At 58.1% G+C, this 22,596-nt stretch overlaps 11 protein-coding genes across 11 annotated transcripts; 4 read left to right on the top strand and 7 right to left on the bottom strand.

The window, feature by feature from the left end:
* Positions 1-163: 163 nt before the first annotated feature.
* SCHCODRAFT_02521933 (AAA-domain-containing protein) lies at positions 164-5,341 on the bottom strand (the record flags this gene model as incomplete). The annotated part of the gene is made up of 8 exons (XM_003026120.2): positions 164-2,098; positions 2,151-2,684; positions 2,734-2,888; positions 2,937-3,149; positions 3,201-3,962; positions 4,012-4,083; positions 4,131-4,290; positions 4,340-5,341. 8 exons carry the CDS (start codon positions 5,339-5,341, stop codon positions 164-166), a joined length of 4,833 nt encoding a protein of 1,610 aa, XP_003026166.2.
* A 243-nt stretch (positions 5,342-5,584) lies between these two features.
* SCHCODRAFT_02136895 (uncharacterized protein) lies at positions 5,585-6,037 on the bottom strand. The gene has a single exon (XM_050341907.1). It carries the CDS (start codon positions 5,916-5,918, stop codon positions 5,670-5,672), a length of 249 nt encoding a protein of 82 aa, XP_050196953.1. The 5' UTR covers positions 5,919-6,037; the 3' UTR covers positions 5,585-5,669.
* On the bottom strand, positions 6,015-7,136 carry SCHCODRAFT_02645753 (SNO glutamine amidotransferase). Its single transcript, XM_003026119.2, has 5 exons — positions 7,050-7,136; positions 6,865-6,996; positions 6,598-6,797; positions 6,455-6,538; positions 6,015-6,399 (listed from the first exon to the last, which is right to left on the bottom strand). The coding sequence occupies exons 1-5, from the start codon at positions 7,090-7,092 to the stop codon at positions 6,157-6,159; spliced, it is 702 nt and encodes a 233-aa protein (XP_003026165.2). The 5' UTR covers positions 7,093-7,136; the 3' UTR covers positions 6,015-6,156.
* A 708-nt stretch (positions 7,137-7,844) lies between these two features.
* SCHCODRAFT_02681983 (PLP-dependent transferase) lies at positions 7,845-10,100 on the top strand. Its single transcript, XM_003026201.2, has 4 exons — positions 7,845-8,367; positions 8,421-8,582; positions 8,636-8,991; positions 9,049-10,100. The coding sequence occupies exons 1-4, from the start codon at positions 8,145-8,147 to the stop codon at positions 9,928-9,930; spliced, it is 1,623 nt and encodes a 540-aa protein (XP_003026247.1). The 5' UTR covers positions 7,845-8,144; the 3' UTR covers positions 9,931-10,100.
* A 402-nt stretch (positions 10,101-10,502) lies between these two features.
* On the top strand, positions 10,503-11,731 carry SCHCODRAFT_02558664 (uncharacterized protein). The gene is made up of 3 exons (XM_003026200.3): positions 10,503-10,793; positions 10,842-11,462; positions 11,512-11,731. Exons 1-3 carry the CDS (start codon positions 10,542-10,544, stop codon positions 11,530-11,532), a joined length of 894 nt encoding a protein of 297 aa, XP_003026246.1. The 5' UTR covers positions 10,503-10,541; the 3' UTR covers positions 11,533-11,731.
* A 412-nt stretch (positions 11,732-12,143) lies between these two features.
* SCHCODRAFT_02753965 (uncharacterized protein) lies at positions 12,144-13,453 on the top strand. The gene is made up of 3 exons (XM_003026199.3): positions 12,144-12,481; positions 12,529-13,149; positions 13,203-13,453. Exons 1-3 carry the CDS (start codon positions 12,245-12,247, stop codon positions 13,218-13,220), a joined length of 876 nt encoding a protein of 291 aa, XP_003026245.1. The 5' UTR covers positions 12,144-12,244; the 3' UTR covers positions 13,221-13,453.
* A 582-nt stretch (positions 13,454-14,035) lies between these two features.
* Positions 14,036-17,143, top strand: SCHCODRAFT_02603769 (uncharacterized protein; the record flags this gene model as incomplete). Its single annotated transcript, XM_003026198.1, has 8 exons — positions 14,036-14,351; positions 14,413-14,696; positions 14,749-14,990; positions 15,108-15,306; positions 15,367-15,761; positions 16,283-16,403; positions 16,453-17,073; positions 17,126-17,143. The coding sequence occupies 8 exons, from the start codon at positions 14,036-14,038 to the stop codon at positions 17,141-17,143; spliced, it is 2,196 nt and encodes a 731-aa protein (XP_003026244.1).
* A 1,256-nt stretch (positions 17,144-18,399) lies between these two features.
* Positions 18,400-19,085, bottom strand: SCHCODRAFT_02521576 (RNA-binding domain-containing protein; the record flags this gene model as incomplete). Its single annotated transcript, XM_003026118.2, has 3 exons — positions 18,400-18,690; positions 18,742-18,902; positions 18,953-19,085. 3 exons carry the CDS (start codon positions 19,083-19,085, stop codon positions 18,400-18,402), a joined length of 585 nt encoding a protein of 194 aa, XP_003026164.2.
* Positions 19,086-19,250: 165 nt separating this feature from the next.
* SCHCODRAFT_02521984 (uncharacterized protein) lies at positions 19,251-19,633 on the bottom strand (the record flags this gene model as incomplete). The annotated part of the gene is made up of 2 exons (XM_050343482.1): positions 19,251-19,552; positions 19,600-19,633. The coding sequence occupies 2 exons, from the start codon at positions 19,631-19,633 to the stop codon at positions 19,251-19,253; spliced, it is 336 nt and encodes a 111-aa protein (XP_050196952.1).
* Positions 19,634-19,885: 252 nt separating this feature from the next.
* Positions 19,886-21,022, bottom strand: SCHCODRAFT_02673902 (uncharacterized protein; the record flags this gene model as incomplete). Its single annotated transcript, XM_003026117.2, has 3 exons — positions 19,886-20,459; positions 20,529-20,774; positions 20,832-21,022. The coding sequence occupies 3 exons, from the start codon at positions 21,020-21,022 to the stop codon at positions 19,886-19,888; spliced, it is 1,011 nt and encodes a 336-aa protein (XP_003026163.1).
* Positions 21,023-21,465: 443 nt separating this feature from the next.
* Positions 21,466-22,367, bottom strand: SCHCODRAFT_02645730 (uncharacterized protein). The gene is made up of 3 exons (XM_050346461.1): positions 22,136-22,367; positions 22,038-22,082; positions 21,466-21,992 (listed from the first exon to the last, which is right to left on the bottom strand). Exons 1-3 carry the CDS (start codon positions 22,269-22,271, stop codon positions 21,574-21,576), a joined length of 600 nt encoding a protein of 199 aa, XP_050196951.1. The 5' UTR covers positions 22,272-22,367; the 3' UTR covers positions 21,466-21,573.
* Positions 22,368-22,596: the final 229 nt, after the last annotated feature.

The raw sequence follows: 22,596 nt of genomic DNA, 5'->3' as shown, positions 1-22,596 counted from the left end.
CAGCGCGTCCGTCTACGCAGATGAACCATGAAGATGCGATTAGCCATATGTACGATGGAATAAAGTATACAGTGCTGTCAGATACAACAAGATGATGCTTCGTTAGAGGAATAGGAAGGAGACATACTGGCACGGCCGCGGCACCAGACGCATGCGTGTCTGGTTAGCCGAGGCCATCGTAGTCATCTTCATCGTCCACAACGTCCTGCAGATAACTATTTAGAAGCTCATTCAGCTCGTCCAGGAGCGCCCCTCGGTCCCACTCGGTCCTATGCTGCCACACGGCGCGCAGGCACGCAGCACGCAGGTGCTCCAGCTGCTCGACGTTCAAAGGTCCCGTCCTGTCTCGTAACTCTTCTCTCAGCCGCTCGACTCGCGCCTCGTCGACCACGAAATCCGGCAGAGGCGTCGGAGTGCGCTCGACTACCACCATCGGCACGTCGGGTGATTGACGGGTCGTCTCTTGTGAAGGCACGTTCTGTCCAGACGCCGGCCGCGACGTAGGCTCGTTGAGCAATGCAGCGACTGAAGATTGAGGCACGTCGCGGGGAACAGATGTCCTATCAGGTACGAAACCCCGCGATGAAGTTCGGCTCATAGCCCCCGCCGAACGCAATGGGGATTGCGCATGGGGCATGGGAGAAATCCTCGACATCGGGTACGAGGGGCCCGCCTGCGACACCGGCGAAGGTACTACAGAGCCATGGCGGGAGTGCATCGACGAGATCGGCTGCGACTGGAAGGGCTCCACGGGCTCCACGTTGCCAACGTTAACCGGCGTGGTGGCAAGCGAGGGATGACCGCTGTTTTGCATGAACGCATCGGAGTTCTGTTGGAAGGGCTGCTGCTGCACGAACGACGGTTGGCCGAAAGCGTTGCTCGACATCGGCCCTAACTGATTCTGCATCGGATGCATCTGCGAGTGGTCTTGGAACGTGTTGGGCTGCAGAGAGGGATGTGGTTGGTGGTGGTATGGTGCAGGGTTGAGCAACGCAGGGTCAAAGCCTTGACTACGCTGCGGCATCGGCTCGGCGACGAAGCCATTTGGATTCCCTCCACCGAATTGCCCTTGCGATTGTTGCGGGAAGCCATTGGCGTACGCGCCATGTTGAGTGTAGGCATTCTCCATTGGGAACGAGGGCTGCCCATACTGTCCCTGGGGCTGACGGAGTTGGTCGTACGGTAGACCCTGCGAAGGGAACGCAGAACCATCGAAGCCGCCTTGCTGCTGATACGGCTGACCTTGCTGGAACGGTTGGCCATGGTTGGGATACGCCTGCTGAGCCTGCACCTGAGGACCCATATCGTAGGGAACAGGTGTGACCTTCCCCTCTCCCTCATTCGCAAAGCGAACACCGTGCGCCGTAGGAGCCGGCAGCATGTTCAGTTCGTCCGGACTATCTTCCCGCGTCCGCGCCCTCTTGCTGCTGTGCTCCGAGCCATCCTCCTGCGCGCCAACCTCCGCACTGTTGCGCGCCCGCTTCAGCCGCCGCTCAAGCTGCACCGGGTCCGTGATTTCCACCTCCGGCTGCAGTCCGTTCGCGCGAGCGCTACTCCGACGCGGAGGCGTCGACAGCTTCTCTTGCTCCGCCCTCTCCTTGTCCTCTCGCTCCTTGCTCGCCCTGCGCTCCTCCTTTCGCCGCTGCCTCTCGCGCGCTGCCATACGCTCGCACTCCATACGGAAGGACGGCTCGAACTCCTGGATGCTGACCTCCGTAGCGGTGTACATGGCTTGAGCCTTGTGTAACCGCTCCAGGTCTTCATGCTGACGGACGTCCGCGTTGTGTACGATACGGCCAACGTCGTCGAGGAAGTCCTGCGGCGTGAGATAACGCCCGCGGTAAAGCTCCGTGTGCATTCGCTCGAGGTCGATGTCGTAGAGGCGAGGTGGAGGCGGCGGAGGCGGAGGCGGAGCAGGTTGTTGCTGCTCAACGATGCCTTCCATGCCATTTGTTGCGGTGGTCTGCACTTCTTCGCGCTGCTCTGTAACCTCGATGACACCGTTGGGGTGCTGATGGACCTCAACGCTCTGCTCGACCTGCTGCTGCACTGGCTGCGGTGCTGGCTGAGGGGGCTGCGCATCAAAGTCGTACTCGTCCTACGCTTGCTATCAGTATGATCATTGAAAAGATGAACGAAAACCAACATACTGTCGCCCGCTTCGTAAACCTCTTGAACTTCCGCTTGAGCTGAATCAGGATGGGGTCCAGCCTGTATTTCAACAGGGAGATGACCCTGTTGTCGTTCTCCAGCTGCATCCTCAGCTCAGCCTCGGTCGGCTTCCTCGGCTCTAGCGGCGGCGCAATCGGCAACTCCTCCAGCACCCGCTTCTTCCGCTTTACACCATCGGCGAACTTGTGTGGCGGACGGCGAATGTCCTCGAGCAAAGGCGCGAAGAAGGCGGTACGTTCGTCTGGTCCAGGCGTGGACAGCTCGATGCGGAACTCCTTCGCAGGCCCGAACCACTCGCGCACTTCGCGCGGCACGGACTTCCACTTGCCGTCCATGACGCCCAAGAGCAAGATGGGGTCGTTGGGCGACAGTGTGTCCAGCATAGCGCGCACAGTGGACTTCGCCGTGTCGGAGACGGCAGAGGACCAGACTTCGAGCGAGGGTATGTAGATGACCGAGGGTTGATGGCGTTTCGCCTCAACGAAGAGTTGAACGATGGCGGCTTCGACAGTCTGCGCTGAGGTCAGTGAAAGGCCCCAAAGAGCAAATCAAGTAACATACCCGAGTGGAGTCACTGAGTAGCGAACCCAGTTCAAGGCTCTGCACGTTGTAGCCCTCGAGATGATGCAGAGCTGCGGCGCCGATATACCGTTGACCCATACCAGGTTGCCCGTACACGATGACCCGCGGCCGATGCAGTCGTAGAGTTTGCATGGCTGCAAGCCTGTTAGTAAAAATGCAACATGAGACAACCCGCAACTCACATTGCATATTCATCTCCCGCTCCAGGTCACCCTCTTCGCCAAGGTAATCCTCGTACTCCGCCTCCTCCAGAGCACTCGTCTTCTTGTCCAAAGGCATCGCCTTCGTAATCGCACCTTTCACCTTGTCCAGCGCACCGCCAAGCAACGGGGTGAACTGCGCAGGCAAAGGTTGCGCAACCGAAGCCGATGAACGTTGTGACGACGGTACGATCTCTGCGACTTTGCGTCAGTATACCGCAGTCTCCCTCCAATGACCGAACCCACTCTTGATCGAAAGCATGAAATCTCTTAACCCCACCCGTATCTCATCCGGCTTGAGCAACAACCGGTCCTTCGTCTTGTAGATCTGCGGGTACTTCCGCTGAATCGCATTCAACGCCGCCTCCGTGCACAGCGCACGCAGGTCCGCGCCGCCATAGCCCTTCGTCAGCTTCGCCAGACCTGCAAGGCGCTCCTTGCCCTCCTCGCCATCCCAGCCCTTCCACTCCCTGGTCATGATGCTGAGGATCTTCTCCCGCGCTTCCAACCCCGGCAAGGGGAAGTAGAATTCGCGATCGAAGCGTCCTGGTCTCCGAAGCGCAGGGTCAAGCGCATCCGGGCGGTTAGTTGCGCCGATGACGACGATCTGGCCGCGCCCGTCCATACCGTCGAGCAGGGCGAGCAACGTGCTGACAATGGACGCATGAATCTGGTCTTGCTTCGACGACCGAACGGGCGCCAGGCCGTCGATCTCGTCGAAGAAGATGATGGATGGTTGGGTGTTCTTCGCCTCCTCAAAGAGCAAACGGAGTTGACGTTCGGCCTCACCGACCCATTTGGACAGGATGTCGGCGCCCTTGCGCATGTAGAAGGTGATTTGGCGATCGCCGGTGCGACTGCTGGCGGCGAGAGCGCGGGCGAGGAGGGTCTTTCCGGTGCCGGGAGGACCATGGAAGAGGACACCGCGGGGAGGGGTGACTTTGAATTGTTGGAAGACTTCGGGGTACAGGAGCGGGAGGAGAGTCATCTCCTTGAGCGAATGGATGTCTAGATGAAAATGAGATGGACGCATATATAGAGAGAATTGTGCACGCACGTTCATCGAGACCGCCAACTTCGTCGAAGGTCACGTTCTGGTTGACACCAAGGGGATCCGCATCCGCGAGGGCTGAGAACAATCAGCATGCAGTTTGTAAGGTCAAGTCGGGAACACACCTGCATCCCCCACTTTCCCAAAGTTTGACGGGGTACCTGCTGCCAGATCGGCTGGCAAGTATCCTCCGCTCGTCCCGGCAACGGCAGCACTGCCGAAGGATCCCGCTGGCGCTGCAGCGCCGAAGCGCTTGCCTGGTGTTCTCGTAGGGTTGTCGGAATCCTATCTGTGCTGTAAGTATATGACGCATATATACAGGTCATCAACGCACCGAATCGTCCCCGCCCATACCCATCCACCTCCCAAGCTCAGCGCCCGTCGCACTCCATCCAAGACCCTTGGGCTTGGGCCTGTTCCTCCGATACGTGTCGCGGTTGGCGTTTCTCGGGGGTGGACGCGGTAGCTCTTCGAGTGGTGGTGGGATGGCGTAGTTGATCCTTTGTCGTTGACGTAGTGAATATGTCCGTCCATTCGACTCGTCCTCTTCGTCGTCGTCTTTCTCGGGATGATCGACCATGTCGATGTGCAAGTCCTCTGGTCCATCCTCCATGTCGATGTCGCCCTCCGCGTCAGCTGACGTGGGTGAGGTGGGCTGGTCCATGTAGTCGTGATCGCGATTCTGGCTACGTCGCGCGGCGCGTGCAGCACGACCAGCAGCCGTATTCGGACGCGCCGGAGGCTGTTTGGCCGCGGTCCCATTCGCGCGCGCCGGCCGCGGTGGCGGCTTGCGCGACCGCATGTTGTACCGGCCGTGTTGACCCTCGTCATCGTGCTCCTCGCTGTCCGAGACAATGAAGTTCGACATCTGCCGGCTCGCAGCAGCGCGGCGCGTCTGATAGCGGCGCGGGGGCCCGTCATCCTCATCGTTATCGTCCTGCACTTGACGCGACTTGGCGCGCGTGCTGCGGCGCGACGACGTGCTCGCGTCGTTCGCGAAGAGATCGCCCGCAGCCTGGGGCGCGTCGTCCATGGCCTCTCCATCGCTGCTCTCGACGACCTTGCGCCGCAGAATTCGTCGGCCACGGGAGGACTGGTATGCTTCGACCTCGGGCTCCGGCTCGCGGAAGTCGTCCTCATCGTCGGGCTCCTGCTTTGTTGTGCGGCGCGCCGACGCGCGCGTCTTGTTCGTCGGTGGTGGGGATGTAGCTTCGTCGTCGTCCTCGCCAACAGCGTCAACTTCGCCCTCGGCATCGTCCTCATACTCAGAGCCTGAGGCGTTGACACTGCCAGATGCGCCGCGGTTGCGCGTCGAGCGTCGGAGTGAATGGGCCATGACACTTGATGGGGGGAGCTTGATCGTTAGTCGACCGGGCGTCGGCGCGGGCTCGTGTGTTGGCTGTTGTTGTTGTGGGGTTCCCGGCGCGGTATTCGGGGTAGAGTCGTGGAAGAGCAAGGCAGGGTCCACGGGCACAGGCGCGCCAGTATCGCTCATCAAGTAGCCTGTAGCGTCCGCGGGGTCGCCGACGCTGTCGAGAACGTTGGTGGCAAGAGTATATGCCACGAAGTCGCGGCTGGGCTTTGTGCTCGCCGTCGGGCTCAGTCCTGAGCTTTGTTTGCCAAGGCGTGAAGCGGTCAAAGCGTGGGTGCACAGCCACTATTTGTCATTGTTGTCCCCCACTTCGCCCGCGCCCTCTCCCCATCGACATCCGCCCGTCGTCCTTCCCGCCGTCCTTCGCTGCGATCTGGAGTCTGGAGGTGGTGGAGGAAGTGTGGAAACGCAAGACATGACCGAATACCGTCGAAAAAATCAGCGAAAATGGGAAAAAGACGATGTGCGATGTGAAGGATGTATCTTCCAACCACTCCTCGTCGTGGTTCCGGAGAGAAAAAGTGCTCTTCTCTGCGCACATCGCGCGCACACCTTGCGGCGGAAGTTCCGGCAAATGCCGATTGCGGTCGTCGTGTCAGCACGTGACCTGCATGGCGGGCGTCGAAGTTCACCGAGATGAGGATGCAGCAGTAGAGGTAGTCAGAAGATGTCGAAGGACAGAGGTTACTTGAGATACAAAGAAGAATGGTCTATACGTAGTATGCCTTATATTATGCGCCCCTCCTCTTGCAGAGACACAGACATAGCCCAGCCCCCGCTCACGCCTTCGGCGGAGGCGCCTTCAGCACGCACTCTCGCACAAAATACTCGTGAAACCGATCGTCAGCAGTCAGCTCGGGGTGGAACGTCGTCAGAAGGTGCAGCCCTTGGCGCAGTGCCACGATCGCCTTCGGGTCAGCCGGGTCGTCGGACGCAAGCGACGGTGGGAGGAGACCAGGTGGCAGTCTGGCGACAACCTGCACGGGAGGATCGTTTGGGGAGGGATCGATCTTGAGCACGACCTAATACAAAAGTCAGGTGAGGAAAGAGAAAGGCGAGGGGAGTAGACGTTCGTACCGGAGCACGGATGAAAACTCCAGTGAACGGCTCGTCGGGATCGCGCAGGCCTTCAACCTGCAACCGTGCCTCAAAGCTCTCAACCTTTGCAGACAGGTCAGTCAGCTGGGTCTTCGTACCCGCAAGGATGGGTCAGGGCGCACCTGTGATCCCCAGCCATTCCTCGCGATCGTGATCGACATCCCACCGAGCACCTCCTGTCCACCCTTCTTCGTGTTCTCCACCGACTGCGACAGTAATATCGCACCTGCGCATGTCCCCCAGACCGGCTTCCTCGTCCTAAACTCGCGGAGTGGCTCGAGAAGACCCTCGAGGCGGGCAAGTAGGGCGATCGTGGTCGACTCTATTCGGATGGGTGCAACACATCGTCAGTACACGCAGACACATTCGCGATAGAGCATACGACGCACCTCCGCCAGGTATAATCAGCGCGTCGCAGCGGTCCAGCTCCTCACGCGTCCGGACCTGGAGTACGGTGATCCTACGCTTCAGCCGCAACCGCTGCAACGCCTTCTCATGTTCTACAAAAGCACCCTGCAGCGCTATCCCACGACTCATTAGCGACACCCACCTCCACACTAGACGGAGAACTCACCTAAGATGCCAATAGTAACATCCTTGAGGTTTTCCACAGCCATTACAGGTCGCGAATCCAGGGGTTGACAGAGTCCGTCGTAGTCGCCCAAGATAAACCAGGAAAACCCCGTTATTCAGCTTCGGCCGGGAGGGGCAAGTCGGAGATCCGAGTCATCTCTGAAGCGGAAGCTGACTGGCAGCCCAGGGACAGCTTTTCCGGGCGGAGGAGGGCATTTTTGCGATGCTGCCGCAGCGCAGACATCGTGGGGAGAGGTCAAGAAGGAAGACAGCCTTCCGGCAGCGCACCGGCAATTCGATGGCAATGCGCGCACTCCGGCAGGCAAAGCCATCACGTGATCTTTTCGTCACTGTTCGTCACAAGGAGTTCTTACCGCTCTCACTGCTCTCTACTGCTGCTCTTCTGGATCGCAGGCAGCCCAAACAGACTTAGAGCCTCTTGGTTTCATATTCTGCATCTTCAATGCATGCAGGCGCTATTGCTGGCGAGGCGTAGTTGCTGTACAGCAGCTCACTTATCGTGCTCAAGCTTTCCCACTGCTTTCCTATTTGCTTCGCCGTCTGAAGTCATCCGCCCTCCGCCTACGGCATCGAGAAAGATAGGCAGGTGCGGCCGTTCTCCCAAGAACATACGAGGAGTCGTGCGTCTTTGCTGCGCTCAGCCTTAAACGTCACCGTTAAGGAACGAAATAAGCGCCCGAGCCACGTGGATCACTGATCGTGCCACAATGATCGACGTGTCTGGCGCCTTGACTTCGAACTTTTGCCTCAACTTCGCGTGCAATCCATGACTTACCTCAATGCAGCATCCCTCCTGCCGCCTGAATTAGTAATCCCAGCCTCAATGTGTCGATTTCCGGCCTGTATCCTCTCCTTCGAGTCATCCCCGGTTCACCAAGCAACCGCATGTTATGAAATTTTCCTTGAGCGGAGGCGGACTGTTCGGCAACCGCTGCCTCCCCAACGCCCACACCCATCAGATAAAGGTCCGCCCGGCTGCCAAGCTCCGCCCGACCCAGCATATAAAGCAACCCTCGTACTATCCCTCCCCATTCGTAGACCTTCCCCTCATAGACCATAGACCCCTCGCGCCGCAATGTCACCTTCTATAGATATTCACACCTCCCAGCCCGCACCCGCCTCTACGCATGCGCCTGTGAAGGCTGCGGCCCCTACGCTGAGCGCAGAGGAGGCGTTGCGCGCGAAGTTTATGCACCTCGAGCATCACATCAACAGTCTGAGCCGGCAACGCGCGCCGAGTCCTCTGAAGGACATCCTCCAGTTCATGCGCTTGGATGGCATGATCAGTCTTGCTGGAGGTAAGGTTGAGGCGCCAGCGCGTCTGGGATATGTGGCTGACCCTTCCACTCAGGTCTCCCTCATCCGAGTCTGTTCCCCTTCGACTCGGTCCATGTCTCGACGTATGACTCTTCGATGCGTATGGCTGAGAACCCTACCGACATTGCCAAGGTAGACGTCTGCGTCGAAAAGCAGCCCGGTCACAGCACCGACCTCGCCACAGCCCTTCAGTACGGTAAGTCGCCGCAGTGCTTCTTTTGTGGCGCACATACTCACATAATCTCTTAGGCCCGTTCAATGGCATCAAGCCACTCATGGACTGGATGACGACGTTCATTGAGCGCGCCTTCCACCCTGGATACCCCGAGTGGCAAATCATCATGGACAGCGGCAGCACAGACGGCTGGGCCAAGGTTGCCAACCTCCTGCTTGAAGACGGCGACACGATGCTCGTCGAGCAGCACACCTACCCGTCAGGACAGGCTCTTTGGATACCCATGGGCGTCACCGCGGTTCCCATTGACATGGACCTGGACGGCTTGATCCCCGAAGCGCTTGCGCGGACTTTGGACACGTGGGAAGCAGAACGCCCACAACAGCGTAAGCCCAAGGTCCTCTACTGTGTTCCTGTCGGTCAGAACCCGGTATGTGGTCTCTCTGTCCGTCTGCACCAGGGTCCCAATGCTTATGCTTATTTCCAGACTGGCTCTACCCTGACCGCTGCGCGCAAGCAGGCAATCTACGACATCTGCGTCCGACATGACATCGTCATCGTCGAAGACGACCCATACTACTTCCTGCAGCTCCCTACCTACCGTCCCAACAGCAAGCACGCCCTTCCTCCCCCATCCGACCCCTCCGCCTTCCTCGCCGAGTTGGTGCCCCCCTTCCTTCACTACGACCGCGACGGGCGCGTCATCCGCCTCGAGACCGTCAGCAAGACCGTCGCTCCCGGCTTCCGCACCGGCTTCATCATTTGCAACCCACTCTTCCACGAGCGCCTCGCGCGCGCGACGGAGGTCACCACCCAGGCACCCTCCGGCTGGTCGCAGGCCATCCTCTGCGAGCTCCTCCACACCTGGGGGCACGACGGCTACATCCGCTGGCTCGCGGGCATCCGCGAGACGTACGCTGTGCGCCGTGACTGGATCTGCGACAGCATCGCGTCGCACTTCGACGTCGATTGGGACGATGTGACCGCGGATGGTGTCGCTGTGTACGCGCAGAACAGTAATCGGGCGAACCTGTTGTTCCGCTTCGTCCCGCCTGCGGCGGGCATGTTCGTCTGGCTCAAGCTCGATCTTAGCAGCCACCCCACGTATCGCCGGCTATGCGCGGCGGGCGCCCCCGCGGCCGAGGATGCATGGGCAGCGGCTTTCTGGCGCGAGCTCGTCGCGGCGCGTGTGCTTCTGACGCCGGGCACGTACTACAAGCCGTGGCAGGGGACTTCGGTTGCAGACGCGCCGGCCGCGCCTGGACATGCATTCTTCCGACTCGCCTTCTCCAGCACACCTCGGGAGGAGCTGGACGAGGGCATCCGCCGCATGGCGGACGTCTTCAGCGCGAGCTGGGCGTCAGCTTAGAATGCGAAAACTGGGGTGGCGCCTTAGTAAACTGAGTACCGTCTGCCACCAGCGACTGTGAGGTATGGACTCGCAACCCTCAGATATCCGTGTATTATCATTATTGTCATGCAAGTCTTGTATTCGTTAGATATATCTAGAGTGCCCTATACACAGGTTGACTTTCCGATTCACCGGAGAAGTGACGATTGGGCCTTGGGGAATTGAAGTATGTTGGCCTCAGTCTGCCAGTGAGCCATGGCCAGTTCACGCATTGGGGCCGTCTCGACGTGGCATCAGTCCTTGAAGGCATCTATGATAGCTTCTTCAAGAGTTCCAGCTCATTTTCATGCAACTGTCAGCATGAGGAGACAGTGAAATATCGGGCGCGTGACGAGCATCGCACAGAATCAGAACTGTATCACGATCACGTGAATGTTGAACTTGGTACTTACCCATCACGTGGACATCCGAGTCCCACGCGCCAAATTCGGACAATTGCTCCTTGACTGCGAACCAGCATCATCTTCGGAAAGTGCCAGGAAGCTGAACTGACTCTGCTCGCTACGTCAACCTCTTACGGGTCGTCAGAGCGGCGGCATCGTGTTTTCTTTGCATTCGTATTTCTGCACATGTCCCAACCTACGACGCCAGTCCTCGAGCGCGGCGTGCTTGCACCTCCGATACGCCGTTCCGCTCGTCTCCAGCAAAAAAACCCTGTCAATCCCACAGAGACCGTTGACTCCCAGCCGCGACGCAAGAGGAAGAATCCTGCGTCGCAGGACGCTGTCTCTAGCAATGACGAATACGATAGCACTGCGCCTCCTAAGCGAATGCGGACGACACAACCGGGAGAGAACGAATGCTCCCCAGCAATTGATAAGGTGTGGAAAGTCACTATATACCTAATTCCAGCCGCTCAACCGTTGTAGCCCACCGCGGCGTCACCATCCACCAGCGTCAATACTGCTCTAGAAAGGCCCAAAGCAAGAGGCCCTAAGCCCGGCGTACAGTTTGCGGACGGCGAGCCTCTGGAACCGGTGACTGACGAGGTGGACCCAGATGAGGCGCCCGCTACAGCTGCGGCCGCGGCAGTGACGGTCGAATATCTCGCTAGCCGATCCAACGACTCTTGGACCGACATCAAGAAGATGCCTTGTCCTCCAGAGGCGAGGCCATATCTTCAGCCAACCTATACACGCGATCGCAAAGGCCGTGTACTCGCCCGCTACCCCGTCCATTTTGCCCTCGTCTATGCGTTCGAAGTGGAAGCCCTCTACCGTCACCTCAAATCCCGCCGACGAAAGTATCGGAACCTTGACATGACTGCCGGTCTGCATGTCTTCGCCCAAGAGGTGTACGCCGCATTGCGGCTAGACTTTGGGGACGGGATAACTCACAGCACACTCGACGACAAGCTCGTCTACACCTTCGTCATGTCGGTGTCAAATCGCCCGGAGACGCTCCCATATCCTGCAGCTCGTCTACGCAAGTTTCAGGAAATCATCGACTTGCAAAAGCCACCGACCGTCTTAGCATTTCGTCCTAGGCCTGTGAGTCAGCATCTTTTCGGATACACTCCGACGACTGACGTTCTCTCAGCATCGTGTCCGGTGCCGCTAAGATACCTGCCCAACGTCTTCCTCGCAACCTATCTCTCCCATCTATACTTACATTTTCTACTTTGATAACATGCATCTCCCGGGATCTCGTCGCCCATGTGCCGAGTCAACAATGGACGTTCTCCGACTGTCGTGGTGCAGCGGTCTCCTAAGTCTGACGGCCAAAAAAAATTTGACTACTTGTTCATGCACGAGCCGACTACTTGGAATCACGCTGCCCGTGCACAGCGTGCTCGTCCTTCGCGCAAGTCCACGTTCCTCGGGCGACCCTCGTAGTGGTTACGAAGCTCTGAATGATGTAGGACTTTACGAGCTTCAGAATGTGAGGATCATGTTCGATATGGCGCGCATCGCACAGGGGCTATATCCGGGCGAGTGGTAGCGAAAACAGGCGCAAAAGGGATCTTTCACGCGTATATTTTGCCGTGAGGGTATTGAGTCGCTCAAAGAGTCAAAGCAACACTTCCAAGTTAACATAGCGAGCGCCGTCTTGCGAGGAAGCCAATGGACTTCATGACATCTTCCGCCTTGCCTGCTGCACCGCAGATGTGACGAGATCATGTGACTGTCGCGTGGCGAAATTCGTCACTTCGCGCCTTGACCGCAACCACCATCTCGACTTGCAAAGGGCACGTTCTGGCTCATCTCCTGGTACTCAAAGGGACTATACTGTGCTACGATATCTTCTTTCTCTCTTATCCCTGACCTTGGATATGCCTCACGGCCGCCGGGACGAGCCCGCACTCCCAATACGCCGCTCTGCTCGGATACAGGCACAGCAAAACGTGTCGCAGACAACAATCGAAAATCGAACACCGCAGCTCAAGAGAAGAACTCGTGCATTACCAGAGATCAACACTGACAGCGGGAACGCCGAGGGCGACCGGTGTCACAAGCGAAATCTGAAGGCCAAGAGCGACGACGAAGGCTCTTCTTCGGTGCATCAGAAGGTACGCAAGGCCGTATGCGCGTGTGAAACGTCGCCCATATAATATAGATTGCTGCATTGTCGCCACATGAGGACATCGACACTACTACAGCGAAGCCAAAGGGCAAGTGCGCCAAACGTTGTGTACGGTTTGCGGATGGGGAGCCCCTGGCACCGGTGACCGACGATGTGGCCCCAGATGAAGCGTCCGCCAAAGCGGCTGCCGCGGCAGTAACGATCGAATATCTTGCCAGCCGACCCAACGAGTCCTGGAGCAACATCAAGGAGATGCCGATTCCTCCAGAGGCCCTCCCGCATCTCGAGCCCGCTATTACGCGGGATCGCAAAGGGCGACTGCTAGCGCGCTACTCCATTCGTTATGCCCTCGTCTTCTCATTCGATGTGGAAGCCCTTCACCGCCATCTCCAGCGCCGTAGGCCGAAGTATCGACGCCTCGATCTGTCACTCGCTATGCATGCCCTCGTTGCCGAGCTGCAATCCGAGCTGGGCATCAAGTTTGGGGATGGGATCGCATACAGCACGGTCGACGATAAACTCGTCTATACCTTCTTCATGTCGAAGTCGAATCGTCCGGAGACGTTGCCATATCCTGTGGCTCGTATTCGTAAATTCCAGGAAATCATCAATCACCCGATTACCCCTCTTATAGTAGCAAACCGTCCCCGAGCTGTGAGTCCCATCTTCTCATCGAACGCGCCTCGACAACTGACGTATCCTCTCAGCACCGTGTTCGCCGATGAGATGTCTGCCGATCGTTACGTCCGCGCCGTCCCTCATCCACTTGTAAACTCATGTTCCATCTTGTCCTTGACCAGGCTTTACAAAGCATCTTGCTATGTCTGTGTATCGAATGACCGTCAACCCGCAAGAGCATGAGCCCATCTTCGTTTCTTTTTTCGCCGGCGACTATCAACTCCGTATGTTGAGGCAATACGCCATACGCAGATAGCAACTATAATCTAACGTAGTGAGCCCGACCAATCACGGATGTGAGACAATGTTAGGGGGTGTATCAGGAAGAAAAATGGAAGGCCAACGTGGGGACAATGACCTGTGATTGCTTTCTTGCATTGTGGGCTAAGCGCCCCTATTGTCCTCGCTTGCCCTACGAGTCATATCGACACGACCCATAGCATGGAACCGGACACACATCTCAATCAATCGATTTGGCCGCGGAACCGCAGTGTCAGTCAGGGTCCAGTGTACGGTGTTGGCCTCGAGGCTTACCATATGTTTACTCATATTTACGCTATCGAGGCTGATCTGCTTCCGACCGCATCAAAGGAATCGACTTTGGCGAGGCACTGGCTCCCTTTAACCGTATTGTCCATTGTCCTCACATCCTCGTGCAGTTATACTGCGTTGTCGGAGGATCTTGGTTGCGCGCAAGCTCCGCCAGGCCATAGCAACGTGGTGGCGGCTGTGCGCAGCTCACATGGAATAACCCCATTAAGCACAACAGGGTGGCCTTCGGGCGCGGCGCTATAAAAGTGCGGCCGGCCCTCGAGCGAATCGAGATTAGCCCACATCTCCTCTTCTCCTGTGCTCTCATGCGATGGCTTCCAAGTTGCCGCCGCCCCGCATTCCGAAACTCGAAGATGAACACTTAAAGCTGGAGCAAGCCCGCCTTATCGCATTCACATACCTCGGAAACCCTACGAACTACGAGAGCTCCACTTATGCGTTCTGGATCCAGTTCTGGCGCATCATGTCATTTTACACCGATGTACCTTGCCTGCCGTCCGCTCAGCACGCTGTTTTCGGGCTGAAGGCTCACGAGGTCGACAACATCACCCAGCAACTGTCCTTCGGCATCCCTGGAATGGTCCAACAGCATACGACGAGACAGGCGGACACGAAAAATGCCCCAAGTAAGTGACTCCCTTATCCTCCACCCCCAAACCTATGGAATTTAACCTGGACGCTCAACAGAAGCTTCCGAACCCGCAGGAGGCGATGCCCCCGTACCCGATGGTGACACCCCCGCCCCCGACGCCGCAGAGCCTCGAGAAGACACCTCTGAATGCGACGCAGATCCGTTCGAGGGGCAAGCTAGTCCATCTGCTGAGGAAGATGGCGACCTCGAATCCGAACCCGAGGCCATTGCCCCAGAAGATATCGACGCTTCCGAACCTGAAGGTGATGGGATGGATGAACTTCAGGCGGTCGAAGCATCCTGGACTGAGCATGCTGGTGCCTGGAAGGCCAATTCCAAGGTGCGTACTCTCGCAAGAGACTCATACCTTCTAATACTAACCATCCCTTTAGTCCGAAGGCGAGGCACCCGAGAGACCTCGAAGCTCGGCGTCCGAGAATCGTTCCGCGCCCAGCAATGACAGTCCTTCCGCCGTGTCATCATCCAGCACAGCGCAGCACACCGAGCCTGGCTCTTACACCACGCAAAGGATTCCGGATACTTGCCTGTTGATCCCTTATACCCCGAACCTCACGCGCAAGGCAGCTCGCCAACTCATGAAAGCCCGTACAAAGCCCCGGCCTAAGGGTTCGACGTCAGCATCACGCGTCAAAAAAACCACACCGGCAGCGTCGTCGGAATTACCACATGAGAACTCTGTGCGAAAACATATACTCACTTGGTTGCGCCGCATCAACAAACTATCGCCTAGGGCTGATCAGCTGAGAAAGCAGTTCTGCCGAAACCCCATGCCTATTGTCAGGATACAAGGCCTGCACAAGGGTATCACGCTCTTCATCCCCGTGCTTGCTGAGCATAAAGGAGGGCCTGGGCGTACCGAAGGGGACGAGGAATACGACAAGTTAATCGACGGGATCGAAGAGGAGGCCCAGCTTGGTGCAGCTGATCAGGTGAGTACTTTGCACATTGGCCTCTATACAAGTCAAAACTGACAGCCGCCATCATCGTAGGGGCGCGTTTTTCTCCATAACCGCGAGTACTTTGGCTACCAGGATGAAGTCCTGCTGATTGCCACCGTGAACGACTGGTACTCCCACACCACGATGCGGCGCGTAGAAGAGGATGGAATGTTCAAGGTGCAAATGGAGCCTTGGTCACGCAGAGTCCTTGTCGGGTCGGACCCTTCCAAGAAGCGCGAAGCCGCTATCATCGCTTGGATCAATGAGAAGTTTGGTCCTGACCGGCTCGCGGAGATGGCCATGCTGCAGAAGACCGACCACGAGGAACATATTCCTCCTACTGTCTCTGACGATGAGCCTGAGCCTGATCATGGGAAGGATGCCGATTACCTTCCGACGGTGAACATTCGCGGGCGTTTCTTCAGGCCGCGGAAGGACACGACGGCGTAGATAGGCTAGTTGGGGTCCGGACGTTATTTGTCATACTCGAGGTGGGTAGGCTGGGTAGGGGATGAACTTGATGCTTCTTTCCTCGAACCAATAGCGTAGTAGGAGAAATCATGCTGAATGGTATATTGCGATCGACCGAACGCTGTCAGAAGGTAACACGACTAGGTCTATTGACCTCCTGGGATCCAGAGAAAAGTCACCCACGCTATCAACGTCCCTAATGAGAGCATTGAGGCATTAGTACTGTGAGCTATCTTACATGGAACGACGAGGAAGAGGTGTGACTAATCTCAGTCACGTGAGGGTTCGTGGGAGTTTTGATCGAGGTTGGCAAGAGCGCGCTTATCCACTGACCTTCCATTACCGCGTTCCTTCACACGTCGTCTCCGAATATGCCTCGGCGCGCGGCCCACACGCTCAGAGAGAACACCTCTGCACTTCCTGCTCGCCGCTCGGCCCGCATAAAGGCGCAAGGCGCACCAATCAACCTTGACGCTTCTGGGACGCGACCCAGCAGTGAGAATCGTGTAACGCGAAAGGTTGCTCCAGAGACCGAGGACGCCGAGAGCGCAGCCTCTCGCAAGCGAAAACGGATGGACGCAAAGAATGAAGAGGAGTCTACCACAGTGGCGAAAAAAGTGCGTGTGCTTGTGTCCTGACGTTGGATATGTCGCTTATGACCTTAAGGTTACCACATCCCCGCCATCAGGTCGAGTTGAGGCTACTACCAAGAAGACGAGCGAAGATGGCACGAAGCGAGGCGTGCGCTTTGCGGATGGCGAGCCCCTGGCGCCGGTCACCGACGAGGTGGACCTAGATGAAGCGCCCGCTAAAGCGGCTGCTGCGGCAGTGACAGTCGAATATCTTGCTAGTCGACCCAACGACTCCTGGACTGATATCAAGAAGATGCCGATCCCACCAGAGGCAGAACCGCACCTCGACCCAACCTACACGCGCGATCGGAAAGGCCGTCTAGTGGCGCACTACCCCGTCTATTTCGCCCTCGTCTTCTCGTTCGAGGTGGAGTCTCTCTACCGCCACCTCAAGCGTTGCCGTCAGAAGTACCGAGATCTCGATATGGGTGTCGCGCTGCATGTCCTCATCCAGGAGGTGTATGCGGCGTTACGGATCGATTTCGGGGCCGGGATTACGCACAGCCCGCTCAACGGCAAGCTCGTTTACACCTTCATCATGTCTCTATCCGATCGTCCGGAGACCCTTCCATATCCTGCAGCCCGCATCTGCAGATTTCAGGAGATCGTTGGCTACAAGAAGCCACCGACCATCTTGGCTTTTCGTCCCAAGGCGGTGAGTGATCAACTTCTCGACTGTATCCCCCACGATTGACGTATTCTCGCAGCATCGGGTCCGCAAGTAGAGGGTCTGCGGTCATCTTGCTGTACCTTCATAACTGTATTATAACATGCGTTTCACGGAGTTTGCTGCGCGAGTAAACATCAGTCGTTCGTGTCCTAGTGTCACTGGAATGACCCAACAAATGCTTGCCATCCCGCCCATAAAGCGTTGACTCTCAGACTTCGGATGACGTCCGCCTTTCTACAGCTGCAATGGATGTCAATTGTCTTGTTGCACCAATGCCACCACTGCGCTTGTCTTTGAAGGCGCCACGATGTTCGAGGGTGGCACGAGGAGAGTTGAGGATGCACCACACGTGCGCTCTACAAGCAGGTCTTGCCATCAGACCGCAACGAATTGCGCGTCAAGAGCGTTCATGACGAGGGTGTCCATTGTTCTGTAAGTAGCTGTAAGATCGTGGCACTCTGATCCTCTTCACCATGGCATACAAGCGAAACCGCGATACATTATTGTCATTGCTAAGTATATTGGCCCACAGTAAGAGGCCGAATTTACGAGTGGAGAGGTACGAGCAAGTCGACTACAAAGCTTTAAATACGCGCACGACACCAAAGTCGTGACACCAACACATCGTCCAGCGTCCATGTCGATGTGATGTGTATACATTTGCCATACGGAGACCAGGCCATACCTGGTCTGGTGCACCCGAGGGTGGAATAGATGCTGCTGCCAACCCACGAGGATCCTCCCTTGCAAGAGGCATGGTGACCGAGCTCAACGAGCGTACGGGTGGAAGTTGTGCTGGCCGCGCGCCTGCCTCTGTGGTCCGACGCCAGGCCCGCCACCCATATTCCGCGGCCCCCGCGGAACGCCCGCCATACTATGGCTCCCTCCCCTCGCCATACCCCCACGACCCATCCCGCCGCCCGCGCCCATCCCACCCGCGCCAGCACCCACCGCCCCCGCGCCCATCCCGGCGCCCATTCCCGCACCAGCCCCCATGCCCATCCCCGCACCCATCGCCCCCATGCCCGCGCCCGGCATCCCCATGCCCATGCCACCAGCGGCGCCCATGCTGCCACCCATGGTGACGGGCGAGATGTGCGAGAGCATGCGGGTGTAGAGGTTGGCGAGCGTCTGCGGGTCGAAGGGTTGTTGCTGTTGTTGTTGGGGCACGCCGCCGAAGCCGCCTTGCATGCCCATGCCGGCGCCGGGGAGGGCGTTGGCGCCGCGGGCGTAGTAGGCACCGTTCTCTTCTTGCATCTGTTCGCGCTGGTGCCGTGGCTGGGCTAGCTTGACGTCGATCTGAGGCAGAAGTCAGGACGAGGGAGAGGAGACGATGAGCATGTTGCGCACCAGCTTCCCGTCGATTGCAAGGTTCCCAAAGCCGAGGAATGGCTGCACATCGGTGTCTTCGAAGGAGATGAAGCCGAAACCCTTGCTGCGGCCAGTCTCTCGGTCGAGCATGACTGTTGAGTCGATCACCTTGCCGAACTGCGAGAAGAAGGCGCGCATGCTCTCAGATGTTACACTGCCCGGGAGACCACCAATAAATAGCTTCGTTGCCCTCTGGTGTTCCTGTCGAGGTATAGCACGCTTGGGGTCGATCTTGACAAGGCCGATCAGCAAAGTCATCATTGAGCAAGCCATGGCACGCACAATCTTCCCGTCCAGTGTGTGCTCCTTCACCATGACCGCATTGACGCTCGCCGGGTCCTCGAAGGTCAGGAAAGCGAAGCAACGCGACCGGCCGGCCGCGTCGCGCATGATGGTGCACGCATCCACCTTGCCAAACTGCTCAAAGTACGCCCGAAGAGTGTCTATCCGACCGTCAGCACTGCGGTCTACTACAACAAGCGGCGCGCATTACCGTCCGTGGTGTCCCAGTTAAGACCGCCGATAAACATTTTCCTAAGCAGAGGGGACGGAGTGGGGGAGGAAGGTGACGCGGCGCATACGACACGGACGGGGCGGAGGGGCGCATATGGGGGAGAGCAAAGCATCGCATTAGTAACCGTAGGCTAGAACAGAGGGACGCTACTGTGAAGCGGGTGTGGTTAGGCTAGCCTAGAGCGTACACGACTGGACTACGCGAGTCAACTCTATTTTGCCGCCCCACCAGGATCACAGCGCTGCAGGGGGAGAGGTCGGTCAGCTGAAGACGGAACTCACCCTTCGTCTTTCATCTCCGAGGGGCGCACGCTGCGTTCAGGTGCAGCCAGTTGCGAGTACGAGTTTTCTGTCCGCGCAGGCTTGTCCCTATATTGGTCCGTTGCCTCTTCGTATGTCTGTATTTGCTGTGTTGGAGGGGCGTATGAGACTATTGGTGACTGTGTCGTTGCAGTGGGAGCAGATGTTGTAGTTTTCGTAGAAGTGTCGGGTGCCGCTGCATCCTTCGTCTTCGTGTCAGCCGCGGGCGACTCCTCCTCTTTGGTCTCGTTCAGGTCCGTTTCATCATTGCCATAGAGGTCTGCCTTTATTGAGAAAGCGCACAGTCACAAAGGAAAGGCCACGCACCACCGTAGAGGTCAGCGTCGGCAAGGTCGGCCATCGTCGTAGAAAGCAAGAGTGTAAAATGCACAAATGAGGCCTGGTGACGAATTTTCCGTTTGCCACGTTATAGCGTTTCCCACGCCTCAAAGTCCGAGGTCAGACGCCATCACAAAGCGCGATCTTTCTCATGAAAAGCGACATGCACAACGCTGCAATTCTTGCTTGACGCCTTCAAGCGATACATGAATGCGATGATAACGATACAGTGCAAGTGTCCATACGTAGAGTCCTTTCTCCGGTTGGTATCTTCTCACTCCTTCTCCTCACCCGTCCCACTCCCCTTCCCCATCGATTCTCCCGAACCCCCACTGACCACCGTCTCGGATGTAACCCGAACTCCCTCTGCCTCCTTCTTCGTCTCCTTCGTCTCCGCGCCCTTCTTCAACTCGTCCGACGCCGACCGACTCCGCCGCTCGCGTTCTCGTCCACGCCATGCATCCCCATTCACCTGCTCTCTCAGCCCGCTTCTCATCCCGCCCGCCCTGCGATCCTTCGCCTCGCCTTGCTTCTCCTTCCCTTCCTCCCTTCCCTCCGTCCTCTCCACCCCCGGCGTTCCCTGGTTGGCCATCCGCGGGCTGCGACTCTCCCCCTGCGCTACCCTCGGACTCCTCTGCGCCTTTCTCCTCGCCGCCCTCGACCCATAGCTCCGTAGACTGTTCACAATCAGGATGAAGTACACCATTCCGAGTCCAAACACCGCTGTGATGATCACGCGTGGGACGAGGGCGATGTGGATGGGCAGCGGGTCGCGCTCCTCGGGATCATCCACCGCCCCAGTACGCCAAACGAAGGAAAGGATCGTAGTGATGAACATGACCATGGACCTGATAGGCATTAGTCAACCTCGCGCAACCACTAGGACTCGCAGTAGGAGGGTTGAATGCAAGACTCACCACGACAACCATACCGCCGGCATCGCCAGCAGCACCCACACATTCCACAGAATGGCTGTCTTCGTCCTCCTTGCCTCTTCCGCCCACCTCGACGCCCTATACATACTCCGCATCGTCCCGAAGCGCACGATGTAGATGCAGCCGTACGACAGGCTCATCAGCGCGCAGATCAGCGACAGCAGCGCCGCGTTCCGCGTCACCGGGTCCGTGGCCGCGTCCGGGATCTGGAACATCGTGAGGATGGCGCTGCGAGACTTTCATCAGCTCTTCAAGTCATGCAGGTAAGGAGAAGAGGCGACGCACGAAAGCAACAACGCTGACACCAAGTTCAGCGTCTTCCACTCGCGGATGAGTGAGTCGATGAAGCCCTCCCAGTTGTTCTTAAACCTCGCGAGCGCCGGCGACACATTCGGCGGCGTCCACTCGTCCGGCAGCGGCAGCAAACGTTCAATCGCAGGCGTCACGGCCGGCCCCGGTGCTGCGAGCGGCTGCATCGATATATGTCCATGCGTATTCCCCTTCTTATCATCCTCCGCCGCGCTGCTAATCATGCGCTCGATATCGGGCCTCGACACCTCCGCATCCTGGAATATGCGCGCGACCCGCGAGAAGTAGAGCGATGGGAGCCGGAGGAGGAAGTACAGGTACAGGACTCGCGGCGCAGCATCGAGGAGCAAAGCGCGCGCCCCGCCGGGGAAGGCCTTGAACTCGGACATGGTCGTATGCGCGCAGACAGAGCAGTACGGCACGTCGTCGCCGTCGTCGATGTGCTTCGCCGCCTCAAGGTCTTCGTCCGTGCAGCATGGGAAGCAACCAAGTTTCGGCCAATGCAGGTGCGCTCGAAGAAGGAAGGGGTCGATGGGGATGAAGGGCTCCTCCTCGGCGCGATGGGCGCGGAAATTCGCCGACCACTGCTGGATGACGGTCCGTAGCGGAGACACGCCGCGCGAGTGCGAACGGGAGCGCGGCCGGTTCGCAGGCTCGGACTGCCCACCGAGGTACGGGTCGCTCCCGCGGAGGCCGCGAGACAGCGCTGCAAATCCGGTCAGCTGTTATCCGCCATCCCAGCACCACACGCACCCTGTCGCAAACTGTGCACCGTCGGCAGCGACGCCCTTTCCCCATCCGTCGACGTCCGCCGCGGAGGCGCCGTCTGCGACGCGAGCGACCCCTCCGAGGCGCTCGCCCCGCGCGGGCGCCCTCCCAGCGTCCAGCGGCCCAAACTCGGCGAGTTGGGGTACATGACGGGCGACGTGTGGTGCAAGTTGTCCGACGCCGACGAGCTCCCGAACGAGGGGAGGGAGAACGACGCGTCGAGGCTGCGCCGGAAGCCGCGAGTGGAGAACACGGGCGACTTTATGCCGCGGTTCGGGTTGGGGGAGTTGGCGGGGCTGGGGACGGGGAGAGCGGAGAGCTTGTCTGAGTATGTGAGTGGGGAGGTGTTTGGTTGCGAGTCTGGAGATTCTGGGTGGGGGTTGGTCAACAGCTCGAGGCGTAGGTCGATCGTACCTGTTGTGGGGCTGCGAACAGGTGCGATTGTCGGAGTTGGGTGAGCTGCGTATTCCGATGAGTCATTATCTCCTTTCCTTCAATCACTACACACTCACCTTGCGGACTCAATGAAGGGCTTCCAGGATCAGGATCAAAGTTGGGAGACGGAAAAGGAACAGATGGAGACGCGGGTGTTTGCCCTGCGCTCTGATTGAACCCTGGCGAAGGTGAATTGGGAAGAGACGTGGTCATGACGGGTCGTTTTCAAGGCGATTTGCGCGCATATATGCGGCTGCTTGCGCCGGGGATGGTGGTTAGCGGTCAAGAAGCGCTCCCCTCCAGTAGGCTATTGTCCGGATTTGGCAAGGGCTCGTAACGGTAGCACGTGGCGTGCGCATGACTGGCGTCACGCTTCTCAGTTGCTGCGACCAGGTTGTCTCCTGCTTCTCACTGGGTCGCTGTTCTTTTCTCCAAGTAAAAAGGTTCGAAATAAATTTTCTCTTACTGCTCTTAATTTCGATTTCAACCGTCCTCTTCCTTGAAGACGAACTTCGCAGTCACTTGGGCGTCATTTGAG

Source organism: Schizophyllum commune (genome assembly GCF_000143185.2).
Source record: "Schizophyllum commune H4-8 unplaced genomic scaffold SCHCOscaffold_18, whole genome shotgun sequence".
In the NCBI taxonomy this organism is placed as follows: Eukaryota; Fungi; Basidiomycota; class Agaricomycetes; order Agaricales; family Schizophyllaceae; genus Schizophyllum; species Schizophyllum commune.
This window is presented reverse-complemented; position numbering and strand designations above follow the sequence as displayed.

What these genes read in the sequence shown, in the direction of transcription:
- SCHCODRAFT_02558664 (XM_003026200.3), top strand. Translation starts at nt 10,542, where the DNA reads ATGTCCCAACCTACGACGCCAGTCCTCGAGCGCGGCGTGCTTGCACCT. An exon ending in GCTCCCCAGCAATTGATAAG is followed by an intron (nt 10,794 to 10,841) that starts GTGTGGAAAGTC and finishes CAACCGTTGTAG; the next exon opens with CCCACCGCGGCGTCACCATC. An exon ending in TAGCATTTCGTCCTAGGCCT is followed by an intron (nt 11,463 to 11,511) that starts GTGAGTCAGCAT and finishes ACGTTCTCTCAG; the next exon opens with CATCGTGTCCGGTGCCGCTA.
- SCHCODRAFT_02681983 (XM_003026201.2), top strand. Translation starts at nt 8,145, where the DNA reads ATGTCACCTTCTATAGATATTCACACCTCCCAGCCCGCACCCGCCTCT. An exon ending in CGCCACAGCCCTTCAGTACG is followed by an intron (nt 8,583 to 8,635) that starts GTAAGTCGCCGC and finishes ATAATCTCTTAG; the next exon opens with GCCCGTTCAATGGCATCAAG. An exon ending in TTCCTGTCGGTCAGAACCCG is followed by an intron (nt 8,992 to 9,048) that starts GTATGTGGTCTC and finishes GCTTATTTCCAG; the next exon opens with ACTGGCTCTACCCTGACCGC.
- SCHCODRAFT_02753965 (XM_003026199.3), top strand. Translation starts at nt 12,245, where the DNA reads ATGCCTCACGGCCGCCGGGACGAGCCCGCACTCCCAATACGCCGCTCT. An exon ending in CTTCTTCGGTGCATCAGAAG is followed by an intron (nt 12,482 to 12,528) that starts GTACGCAAGGCC and finishes CATATAATATAG; the next exon opens with ATTGCTGCATTGTCGCCACA.
- SCHCODRAFT_02645730 (XM_050346461.1), bottom strand. Translation starts at nt 22,271, where the DNA reads ATGACCACGTCTCTTCCCAATTCACCTTCGCCAGGGTTCAATCAGAGC. An exon ending in CCCTTCATTGAGTCCGCAAG is followed by an intron (nt 22,083 to 22,135) that starts GTGAGTGTGTAG and finishes CGGAATACGCAG; the next exon opens with CTCACCCAACTCCGACAATC. An exon ending in TGTTCGCAGCCCCACAACAG is followed by an intron (nt 21,993 to 22,037) that starts GTACGATCGACC and finishes ACCCCCACCCAG; the next exon opens with AATCTCCAGACTCGCAACCA.
- SCHCODRAFT_02136895 (XM_050341907.1), bottom strand. Translation starts at nt 5,918, where the DNA reads ATGTGCGCAGAGAAGAGCACTTTTTCTCTCCGGAACCACGACGAGGAG.
- SCHCODRAFT_02645753 (XM_003026119.2), bottom strand. Translation starts at nt 7,092, where the DNA reads ATGGCTGTGGAAAACCTCAAGGATGTTACTATTGGCATCTTAG. An exon ending in GCTGATTATACCTGGCGGAG is followed by an intron (nt 6,798 to 6,864) that starts GTGCGTCGTATG and finishes CCATCCGAATAG; the next exon opens with AGTCGACCACGATCGCCCTA. An exon ending in GAGTTTTCATCCGTGCTCCG is followed by an intron (nt 6,400 to 6,454) that starts GTACGAACGTCT and finishes CTTTTGTATTAG; the next exon opens with GTCGTGCTCAAGATCGATCC.